The following is a 10,195-nucleotide window of genomic DNA, read 5'->3' on the forward strand; positions in this document are numbered from 1 at the left end:
TAGAAACCCTAACATATGTACATGATCTTATGAACTTTAATGGTAATTTTGTGTTCTTTGTCAATCATTTGCTTCAAGAATTGATCATTACATAATATAAGATCATGAGTTCATCACTTGATGTGATCATGACATTATATTACATGAATAAATTATCCAAAAGAGAATCTGGACTTGAATAGTTGAATTCTCTACTTTTTGTGTTACATTTGAGCCATGCAATTTCTTAATATGTATATATATTCATGCTCTAAAAATGCAGTAATTAATTCTTAGCAGATTGGAAACTTAGCAACACGAAATTCGACTTCGGCTTTCCTAATCCAAAGAAGATAATAATGGACAAGTTGGTTCAACCATATGATAAGGAATGCATGAAGATGGTCTTGTTAAAGCAGGAAGAAACCTTCAAAGAGCAGGTATACATATTACACATATATATGTGTCATGTGTGACTAAAATCTGATTTTTCTTTATGGATTTAGTGTTTATAAAAGATTATTGAAATTGCGTTTTTATCTTTTTAGGTATATGAGCTTCATAGACTGTATCAAATCCAGAAGATGCTGATGAAGAACTTGCAAAGTAGCATACATAATCATCAAGAAAACATATGCTTCAATAATAATCAACAGAATCACAAGATTGATTTAGAACAGCCAGCAAGGTATGATCATGTTACACAAGATGATCAAGAGATTGAAGAAGAAGAATGCGAAATCGAGCTCACGTTGGCCCCAACAAGTTTTAACCGGAGGAGACGCACAACGAGTAAGCCCGAATCATACGATTCTTTACCGAGTTTTTCATCGTCTTCCACGGGATCTAATAATATTAAAAAAGTCCTGAGAATTACAAGAGATGTATCACTCAAACACCCTCAATGGATGCATCAAGTTCTAAGTTTGAACATGACTTGACACGATATTTCAAGAACATGTTTGGTATATTACAAGATCTTTAAGTTTTAGGGTTTTTATCTAAAGTTTCTATTTATGAACTGATTGCTTGTTTGTGTGAAGTTCTAGTTTACTTTTTCTTTTTCATTTCAATGAGATGATCAGTTTAGCTTTTAGAAGGTATCTCTTCTTTATCTTGTGCTATATATGATAACTTGTATCCCATGCATTAAGTCATGTACATGGACTAATTTGGCTTTTTGCAATGATAGTTGTCTCTCTGGTCTTTTGTGTGAAAAAACCAATTTCATATCTGTGGAAAAAAGTGGCTTTTTTTGCTTATGATGTATGGTGATAAGAGTCCCATCACCTATAGCATGCGTTATCGGTAACGGATTATTTTGTCGAAGTGTTTACGTTTTTCTCGTATTATTGGTGATGCTAAGGATGATGATGATGATGCATGGTCATGGTGGGGGTGGGATCCACTCAGAACCATATCTTATGATACAACACAAGTACACACAAAAGATGTCACCAATGTGGATAAGTGGAATCATAAGCTTCCAAAGGGCCAAAATCTTTGTTCAACTTGTTTGAATCTTATCAATATTATTTAAAAGAATTCAAGAAGTTGTTATTATGATCTTAAGTTAAATAGTTCAGCTTCAAACAATCTTATACAACCAAACCATAAGTCGTTATATATGATCTTTGTTTAATGGCTTGATCTCGATCAAGTGGATATAAGGACGTTTCTTTTTCATTAAAAACTGTATAATTGATCTTCCGTATGTAACAACCTAAAATATTCATTAAGTTTTATTCAAAGATTAATTTAGTTATTTGATCATACAAGTAACATTTCATGTTTCTAGTGTGAACTAAGGGAATAGAAATACATAAAGCTTTAAGTCAATTATTATTCTCTCTTTTTTAAAAGCATGGAGACATGTTGGGATCGAGTTTCTTATTAGATTGCTTTTGAGGTATCTAAAATGTGAAAGCAAGGGGGGACGAATCATATCCAAAGATAAATAAATATGGCATCTTCAACTACATATTCATTGGTTGATTGAACTTATAATAGTATGTAGAATATTTTAATTAATAATATTAAAAAACATATCTCACATTATTAAACACTGGCTCGCCTACACAACAACGCATTAAGAAATTAAGTTTATTCCTGAAACCTACTCTTTCTATTCTTTATTGATTACCACAAAAATATACATTGATTTTCAAACTAATTACAAATTTTATACACATTAAATTATCTAGTTTACATCGGTATGTACAATAAATGACGAAAAACATTAAAAAATTCACTGTCTACAGTTTTGTACTTTTTGTTAATGTTTTTAAAAATAAGCATCTATAACATTTTAGACTAGTCAAGTTGATTATGACAATAAAATAAAGATAAGAATTGAGCTTATTTGGGAGCTTGTAAGTTCGAATTCAAGCCGTATGGGGGGTTTTGTCTTGCTTGCGTTGCGTTAGAGAGTTTCGACTCTTGTGATTGCACAACAAGTGTCGAGACTCGACCCACTTTTAACTTTCTTGGTTACTTCACATCATAGGCACACAAATTAACAAAGCTAAATGAATACATAGTGCATTTGAACACAAAAACCAATCTTATTTAACAACAGGCAAAAAGAATTTAGTCATAAAGGAGACAACAAAAGATTAAAAAGAAAACAATACAAGTGTCGGAAAACAAAAAACTCATGGATAAGACCCACCCCAAAATAAAATCAGTCGTTCCTAGGGTAGTGACAACAATTTGTACTTTGAGCACAAAGGTTCGGTAATTTTCGTTTCTAACTCCAAAAGGGGTTTTATATAACCTGTTACCCAATTACTCGTCCCTTTATTACAATCCTTTAAATAAATAAATAACAGTTTTATAAAAATAAATGTGTATAAACTACAGATTTTAAAGAAATAAAAGAAAGGATTACAAAGATTACATGCAAAGTTGGAGGGGGTAATGTGAAATTTAGCATGGGGTGTATTTATTTATTTATTTTTATTATTTTTTTACAGCTAATGTAAGGATTAAACTCTAAACCCTCATTCTACACCACAACCGTTTTACCACCCTATCGAAGTGGGAACGACAGTCAGTGTGGTGTGTATTGTAGGCCTTGTGAGTAAAAGTTTTTATAATACAAAGAGTAGTTTATGGTATTGTGAGTGAATAAAAAAGAAAATATAATAATATTTTTGTATATTTCAAAAGTTATTGCTCACTCTCTATAATTTTTAATATATCTTTTTTTAAATGGTTGTAATTGGGGTGATAGAGAAAAACAAATAATAGGTATAAATAAATATTATTTAACTAAAAATAGAAAAAAAATATAGTAATTTTTAGTATAATTTTTTTTTTCATATGATATGTGAATTACACTTTCATTATTTGTCATAATATTTTTATTATTACTATTGTATTTTATTTGAAAAGACTGTCATAATCCTTTTAGTCAACTTTTTATTTTATTTTTCTTTTATAACTGTATATATTATATTTTACATTAATCTGAATAATTGATGCTTTATTTTATTTATAATTAATTTAAAATTAAAAAATAAAGTTATTTGTCTCTCTTTTTTTTTTTATAGAAACATAGATATTACATCAACATAGCAAGTAGGCGGGCAACAAGCTGCGCCGCCACCCCTTTCTGAATTGCAAACCCTAACCTGCTAAAGACATACCCCTGCGCCTTTGGAGTCGACACATTGCTATGCACAACCCGTTGGACCCTGGTTAGGAAACGGATAGCTTCCGGTGCAAAGGAGCCAAAGGTATCAAAAGCCAGAGGGACAAAACCATGTTGGTTCTCTTCGCAGGCTTTAGCATGTTTCTCCACCTTCTTCGTTTCAGCCCTTTTCATTGCTTGCCCAGTTACAAACCCATTATCCCTCAAACCAGCTAAGGGAGATACCCCTGTGAGGTCAACACAAGCGTGCTTTCCCCCGGCCCAACCAAAGACGAGCATGTATTAGCTTACAATGTTATATTGAATATAAAGTATTTTATGGTCTCCTAGCATATTTTTTGTTTACATAGTTTGATATTAGCTTCTTTATCATCGATTGTGATTAAAATAAGAGCTTTTCAGACTGGATATATATTATTCTAAGAGAGTGTTTGGGATTGTTTATTTTCATCAACTTATAAGTTATTAACTTTTTGAAATGTAATAAGGTATTTGGGATTGCTTATACTGTAAGATAAAAGGTTCAATAAGTTACACTTTTGTAACTTAATAACTTATTGAAAAGTTATAAGAATAATTAAATAAGGAATCCCGAACACCCCATAAATAGTACTTAGTTTTTAATAAGAATTTTATATTTATACATAGATAAAAACAAACTAGATAAAAATATATGTAATTTATTCCACAAGCATTGGATTATATTTATATGCAAATTAGAGTTGTACAAACTGGGTATTTTCAGAAATCGAGAATCAGGTAGGAACCGGTTCAGGTATGATCAACAAAATTCAAAACCGTGTTCAGGTAGGAACTGGTTCAGGGTATAGTTTGGTATTTGACCGGGTTTTGACTGGTTCCACCGGGTTTTTTCCGGATTTCGGGTAGGGTATGGTCGGGTTTTGGCTGGGTATTTCCGATCTCGGTTCCGGGTACGGCTCCGGGGAGAAATCATATACTTGGTCCTTCCCGCGGATCAGTTATGGGTAGAAACCGGTTCCAGTATGAATACACCAGGCCGGGTCCGGAACCACGTATTTTGTGAACCTATAATGCAAATGGTATTTCTTAATTGGGGCTGGTGGTTATAAATATCTGGGCTGAGATCACACTGACCCAAAGATGGTTGGGCCTTTTCCCCTCTTCTTTCTAAGTGTATCAAACTTCAAACCTCTTTATCACACTTAATATTTTCTAATCAAGTTATGTCCTGATGCATAGACGCAAATCGGGTTCTAGACCCAAATTAGCGGTTCAGGTTCTGTCGAACTTAGTCAACATCGGTTTTTTGGCATAAACCGGTTTGGGTTGAAACAAGTTTGAAAAGTGATCATAGAAATCTTTCCATCTCGATTTCTCATTAACCCCAGTTAGGTTTTTATAAGATGTTTAAAAGAATTATAAACCAATAGTAACTCTTAAATAGCTATGTAGGGGATATTATGGTAACATGACCAATATAACTCAAAACACATTAGAGATCCTATTTTATTACGGTTTGTAAGAGGAAAAGGTTTGGCTTGGTTCTAAACCGGTTCGGGTTTGAAACATAGATAACCGGGTATGTACCTGGCAACACCCTACGGTTCAGTTTGGTGATGTTTCGTTGGTAACTATCAGTTTTCTAGTAGTGACGTGAATCCCTTTCTCACATGTAATCAAAATTTTTGACAACAATTGATAAAATTAAGAGAATGAGTGTGTAATATGCTATATTACATGTTAACAGCATATTTTACCACAACATTATAAAAACTCTCTTGTATTCTTTTTAATTGCTCTTGATAATAGTCATCATAATTTTTAAATGCATAAATAACATATCAAAAACCCACTTTAAATAAACAAGAGTAGTTGTTATAAACATTTTTATTTTAGTAAAGTTCACTTTCATTCCTAATCCATTTGGTTGCCACCCATTTCTGACCTTTGATTACATCACAGCCCCCATGAAGTGCTGCCTGCATTAGGAACCATTAAACTTTATTATAGCTTCCACAAAGAAATGATAAAAGATTAAAAAGCTACACCTAGTTGAAATGATCAACTTACCGAGTCAATAGTACCGTTCGGGTGTAATGTATAAAACAAAAGTCCGTCACCTTTTCGCGGTTTTACTTTCAAACCACTACACTTTTTGAAATCATAAGTTGCATTCTTACTCTCACCATTCTGCATTTCATAGTTATTGCCCAATTGGGGATTAGCTAATTAGGTTATAGTGTCAGTCAATACAAACTTACCTCAAATGGAAACATGGTTTCGCCACCTTCTTCAACATCAGATAAATATAACAAGAAAGAAACCATCTGTAAGCAAGCATTCACTGGTTACTATTGTGATATTCTAAAATCTTCAGGCAAATGGTTAATGATCAAAGATTAGTAGTCATTTACCCGTTGGCTCTTCTGTGGACTGTATTCAGCAGGGTTGAAAGTATCATAATGTGCAAGATACCTCTGCCCAATATCATACCTTAAAACATTGAATGCCTGGAAAACAAAAACATTCTTGCATCAAACTAGTATACTAAATGAGTCGAAATGGTTCTCCAAGATGTCTACTACATTGATTACAATTAGATTTGCTCAATGCATTAATTGTTTGACGCCTTGTTATTTGTGTATTCTAGAGACTGAATTATTTGATATAGTTTTGTTTATGTGAATGATAAAATTGTTGCAAGCACCTCTACGACATTTGTGCCAAATTTGATTGGGTTCTTACATGCGCAGGTCAATGTTGGAACTACTTAGTTGCAAGCACCTCTACGACATGTTAGGTCAATTTGATTGACTTACCCGTCATTGTGATCAAGGGAAGCTTTGAGGATGGGCAATGTGGCCGTCCGGCTGTGGCATATTTGGGCACAAATTTTTTTAAAAAAACAAATATTATATATATAACATTCGAACTCTTATGAGCACACTATTTTTATAATACCCAAACTCTTGAAGTTATTAAAATCGTATATACGATTCACAATGTCCCAATAAAAACTTAGCAGGTTGGTGATGATAGTTATGTAGAAATAAATATTAGAGTGCATAAACTGCAAAGAGTTAATCCACCGATTTGCTATCAAGAATGCCCGGAGAGCTTCACAAATCCTTGATTAGCTATTAGCCTATTCGGTATATCATAAACTCATTTTAACACCATGATTTTGTTAATTGCTATAACTTTAATCTCCGTTTAAGAAAAACTACTTTACATTATTTCGTGTATTAAGGCTTAAGGATATTTTTTTCAGCTCGACCAAGGCACGTGAATTTCAGGACGCCACTAGGGGGACATGTTAGTGATATGTTTGAATTATATGTTATATTTATATATTTAATTGAGTTCCTATCATAGTTTAGACATAAGTTGGTATTGTTATCAAACTTTTATCAGCTTATTCATTAGTTTGTTACTTTCATAATAATCTATTAGTAGCATCTATGTATATAAAGCAATCCTTACGATCTAATAAACATAACAGGGAAAAAAACAGCATTTACATTATGCATCTCCTTCTCTCTTTCAATATAACCTATCACAAGTCTATTGAAATGATAATGAAAGAATACCTCTCCGTGACTTCGTGGGATCATTGTAGCCCTTTCAATTTTCTTCTCAATGAGATCCAAGATACCCGTTTTGTCCTCATTTGCACTTATGAACGTACCAGAACTGGTTCATTTAATTGACAAACAAAGTATAAGAAATAATATATATCCGGCATCTAATTAATAGTATATGAATACCTTGTTCTAACCCCCTTAGTATTTTCTTCTGTATCTCCCTCTCGTAAAGCCAAGGTTGAAGGTGTGAGTTCAACCTCAGCCATCTTGATTATGCTTTCACATTGTTGCGCGGTTGCAAAAGCCGGAAAGTATAATGCTCGGGGTGTCCAACTTAATACCTAAAAAGGAACATCAATCATATAATTACAAAAACAATAGCCTAAGCAACGAAACTTGTGAGATTCTTAGTAATATATTAGCTAGGATTTATTCTAATCTCCTTTAGCATAACTATAAGATATAATTTGACTATTGTTACTTTGTATTAGTTATCCTCATAACCTCATTGAAACATTTTTTTTTGAAAGGCCAATAATATTAAAGAAGGAAAGGGGGCAACTAACAAGACGCGAGAAGCCCAACAACGTACAAGAAAAGAAAAATAAACATTACAAGGCGAAAACATTCAACAAACTATAATGGGAAATTTACAAAACTAAACTTGCACCGTTTCTCTTATTCCAAGCTTGAGTGTTTACTTCTATCAATTCTTCACCCATAAAAATGATGTTACTTTTATGTCATTTACCATCTTCGACACTGAAAGAGGAATATCATTAAAAATAAAATCATTTCTTGATTTCTAATTTATCCAACACGTGACCCCCGATATAGATTGAATAGCTAGACATTCCTCCTTATTGTTTTATGCTTACTTGGAAAATCAAGGATATCTTTCACCAAATCGAAATATACAAGATTTGGTAATCTAACCCAATCATGAATAATCGACCAAACCCATTTGGCAACATTGCAATTTACGAACGGATGTTGTGAAGTTTCATCATTAAGACCGAATAACACACATTTTGAGTCGCCCAAAATAATGCTTCTAGTTGACAATGCCATTTTGGTAGAAATCCGGTCTAAATGTAATCTCCAAATAAAGCAATTGACTTTAATAAGGATCCATTTAAACCAAAAAGTTAATTTTATGACTTGATGATCCCAATTATCTATCTCCCATCTTAATGATTTCATCAAGAATGGCGAGGGTGATGATGTACTTTCATGGACCGTCCTCTACTAACTTAAGGCAGGTTCCGTTTTGGTCTAACTTTTGGATGATCAAAGAAAATAAATACGGCAAGGTTGAAAGTTATTTTGTTGGAAAGCGAGTAAGAATTTTCCAACGAAAAATCATGTTGTCGCTATTTTGATGATATACTATAGCAAAATTAGAGCTTTTTTTTTCTTCTTTTTTGGAAATTCATGTGAAATATATTGGAGTTCTTGTTGTATGAAATTTTTAGAAACACGAGCTTTTCTCCAGTAGTTAAGGATACCTGAAACGGAATTGTCGTTAGGAAGTCATCACCGGATTTTCCTGGAGGCAAAGGTTCATATTCTTTTTCATGAAGTACTCTAGGTTTGGGATGTAAACTAAATTCAGTTTCAACCTGTTAATCAATTACTCACAATTGGTTTAATAACAATCCATGAAGAGTAAAGATTATATAATATATAGAGTGATCATATGAGATCATATCAGTCTTAATACAGTTCAAGACTAGCGACGAAAGACAGACCTGCCGAGATAATAGTGATGAGCCGAAGAATCCCAAAAGGAAGACGAAGACGCATAAGATGAAAACACCAGGTAAACCAAGAGTAGACCATCTTCCAATTACTCCTCTGCCGCCTATTTTACCTCTGGACTTCATTTTTGCCTGAGATTCGATCGCTTCAGACAATTGAAACTCAAACTTGAGCAGTGATTGAGTTGAAATGAGTTCAAGTATGGATGGTTTCTTAAAGTTTATCTTATCGGTAATTAGAAGCTGTAACGGATGAAAAACATGCCAAAACCGTGACTCCCAAATACTCTCCTAAGATTTTAGTCATGCTTTCATTGGGAATATATAGTTATACTAATTAGTATTAAAAAAATTAGTTCGTGTGTCTCGGTTTGTTTCTTATGTTGTAGAATAGGATAGTATATATAATTTTGTAAATAGTTAATAAATAACTAAACCCGTTAATTAGCACTTGTCTCTTATCTTGAATATTTTTCACTATCGAAAAAGTAAATAATTTCAGTTAGTATAAGAAAAGAGTCAAATACATTGACACTACCTAAAAGAAGATATCGCACATGTCCCCCTCCAAAACCGGTACAAGATGGACATTTTATATTTGCGTGACTTAAAAAAATGACACTTTAAAACTGAAATAAAACAGATAGTTGGTAAACTTAAGAGTCACAAACTCACAATACAAATCTTCAATACATCCAACACTAGTACTCTTCTCGAATACTTTGAAGTCTTGACACTATCTGTTTTCATCAACTAAGATCATTCATGACGTAGCGTGATGATAAAATTGGGAGCAGTCAAACATGTTGATTCTAAGAATACCCATGAAGAACTTCCCAAAACTTCCAGAAAAGACGTAGATCGTAAATAAGATAAATAATTGAACCTGTTGATTCACACGAATACCAGGATCAATTCTTCCAAATATCGTTGATTCACGAAGAATACCGATAATTAGGTCATTCAAACACTAACACACAATGTGATAGAGAGAAAATGATTTTTTTTATATATATTCCAAACCTTATTTTCTTACATAACAAAATCTCAATTATTTAAAAGAAATAGAAAACCATTGGGCTTTTAATAATTAAACCAAAAGACATAAAATATTAATTATAAACTCTTGTAATTTCATAACTCATGTCGTCATTAGTTGGTAAACTTTTTATCTCCCCACATCAATTCACATCCCCCACGCCATTCACTCTCCATTTTTTAAACTTAAAGAAAAA

At 32.7% G+C, this 10,195-nt stretch overlaps 1 protein-coding gene across 1 annotated transcript; it reads right to left on the minus strand.

Annotated features, from left to right (window-relative positions):
* Positions 1–5,489: 5,489 nt before the first annotated feature.
* On the minus strand, positions 5,490–9,335 carry LOC143624042 (putative prolyl 4-hydroxylase 9). Its single transcript, XM_077094794.1, has 8 exons — positions 8,952–9,335; positions 8,709–8,822; positions 7,384–7,541; positions 7,207–7,309; positions 6,031–6,126; positions 5,878–5,943; positions 5,687–5,806; positions 5,490–5,595 (listed from the first exon to the last, which is right to left on the minus strand). The coding sequence occupies exons 1-8, from the start codon at positions 9,084–9,086 to the stop codon at positions 5,509–5,511; spliced, it is 879 nt and encodes a 292-aa protein (XP_076950909.1). The 5' UTR covers positions 9,087–9,335; the 3' UTR covers positions 5,490–5,508.
* Between the last annotated feature and the right edge of the window lie 860 nt (positions 9,336–10,195).

Source organism: Bidens hawaiensis, unplaced genomic scaffold (genome assembly GCF_021521415.1).
Source record: "Bidens hawaiensis isolate Kalapana, Puna unplaced genomic scaffold, B.hawaiensis_p1.1 tig00003653_1, whole genome shotgun sequence".
NCBI lineage: Eukaryota > Viridiplantae > Streptophyta > Magnoliopsida > Asterales > Asteraceae > Bidens > Bidens hawaiensis.